The sequence below is a fragment of the Corylus avellana genome, chromosome ca6, assembly GCF_901000735.1.
Source record: "Corylus avellana chromosome ca6, CavTom2PMs-1.0".
Taxonomy (NCBI): Eukaryota; Viridiplantae; Streptophyta; class Magnoliopsida; order Fagales; family Betulaceae; genus Corylus; species Corylus avellana.
This window is the reverse complement of record NC_081546.1, coordinates 20,118,106-20,120,104: the sequence shown is the minus strand read 5'-3', so window position 1 is coordinate 20,120,104 and position 1,999 is coordinate 20,118,106. Positions and strand designations below refer to the sequence as shown.

The following is a 1,999-nucleotide window of genomic DNA, read 5'->3' as shown; positions in this document are numbered from 1 at the left end:
CCCAGCCAAATGCACCACACACCCTTCAATCTCTCTCTACATCTCCCCCCCTCTCTCTCTCTCAAGCACATTCTCACACACACACATACACACATCTTTAGCTTTCCTCAAGTGAGTGAAAAATGAAGGCATCATACATTGCAGTACTCTGCACTCTGCTGCTGCTGCTCCTTGCTAAAGCACATGTAACAATGGCAGTAACATGCAACCCCACACAGCTGAGCCCTTGTGTGAGTGCAATCACATCTTCCAGTGCACCATCTACAGTCTGCTGCAGTAAGATCAAGGAACAGAAACCCTGCCTCTGCCAATACCTCAAGAATCCCAATCTCAAAAAGTTTGTGAACTCCCCCAATGCAAGGAAAGTTGCAAACACTTGTGGAACTCCCTTCCCCAAGTGCTAGATGGCTGAAAACAGTGAAGGGAATGTTTCTCCATCCCATATGTGCCAAGCTTCTTTGATGCATTGTGTCAAGGGTGGAGATAATTAGAGGGTCAATTAATTTTATGTTAAAGTTGGTGTGGTCTATTATATATATATCTTATGCTAGCTAGTAGTAGCAGTATTTGTGATGGAAATAATGTTGGGTCATGGATGCACACATGTTCCCACATTGAGTCTGTTGGAGTGGTTTAATTATCATATATACTAGTTGTTGCAAGGCTACTAATGTACTATCAAAATCAATGTTGTTGAATCATAGCTACCATGTCCTGCTGCTTTACTCTCTCTCTCTCTCTCACATGCACGCACGCACACACATGCATATCTTTCCATCAAAGTTTATAGAGATTCTACTCAAAATTTCTCATCATAATTAGATTATAAAAATGTTACATGTACTCTCGAGTGCTTACTTTCTAATTTAACAGAAAAAATCACCCGTCCAAAACTAAATGGTGATTTTCAGTGCTACATCAAGAAGTACATATAGCATTTCTCATTAAATTATCACAGAAATGACTAAACAAGCATACTATATGAATAATGACTAATCTCTTCCTCTTCTATCTTGACTGTCACGGCTCTGTTGTTGTTTCTTAACCAATGACTGTGGATCAATTTGTGTCATAATAATGACAATTATAAATGAGCTTTCGTGGAATTTGAATATCAGGCCATCATTAAGACCACAGCAGAGGGATTTTTGTATTTTCCAAGCTTACCAATTAGTCATACATGGATGCTGATCACTAGAAGTTACCTTTAACATGTTTGTGACCACAACTTTTCATGTTATGTCTAAAGTACATCATTTTTGGTGCCAACTAGATAATTAAAAAAAAAATTACAAAGTAATACTTTTTGAACTCCTAAATTCAGATATCAGACACTGTGCAATATAAACAGAGATGTCAATAAATCAGCATAACACAATGAATTGAAATTTTTCCAGAAGGTAAGTTGCTCAGAAGTTGGAAAATTTTCCAAAATGGAAGTTCTTTCCACACTTCCACACCTGAGAATGGAAGTATGCACATTTATGTGCATGTTGGCAACAGTAATCCTTATAATTACATTCCATGAAAAGGGTTTAACTGCATTTCTTAAAATTGAAACCAGCATTTGCTGAAGAAAGGCAAAGCCACAAAACAAGATGAAGTGGCATATATTCATTATGCTAACACGCCAAACAGTCTCGCCATAATAAACATTACTTATGTTAGTGCTTTACAATTTGAATTCAAGATAGTAGAGAGCCTTGTTTTGAGAACTCCAAGTCCTATACTATATATATCTCTAGAGATAATAAAGATTAGGAAAATGGTCAAGTCACTACCTAAGCTTTCACCCAACATCAAATTAATTGTAAAACTGAGATTTTGTTTCCTTCCTTGGAGAGGGTCCCCTTTAGGGTGCAGAGCTTATTTATTGAAAAATGGGGAGTGAGAGGAGACGTAAGACCGGAATGATAAGGATCCTTTGTATTTCAAGTGAAATGGAGAGGAGCCAATTTACTATTCAAATTTTATTTTGTTTTATCTAATGGTATACAAT

The 1,999-nt window shown here is 37.0% G+C and overlaps 1 protein-coding gene across 1 annotated transcript; it reads left to right on the top strand.

Moving 5' to 3' along the window:
* LOC132184835 (non-specific lipid-transfer protein 2-like) lies at window positions 1-725 on the top strand. Its single transcript, XM_059598608.1, has one exon. The coding sequence runs from the start codon at window positions 123-125 to the stop codon at window positions 402-404; it is 282 nt and encodes a 93-aa protein (XP_059454591.1). The 5' UTR covers window positions 1-122; the 3' UTR covers window positions 405-725.
* The last annotated feature ends 1,274 nt before the right edge of the window (window positions 726-1,999 follow it).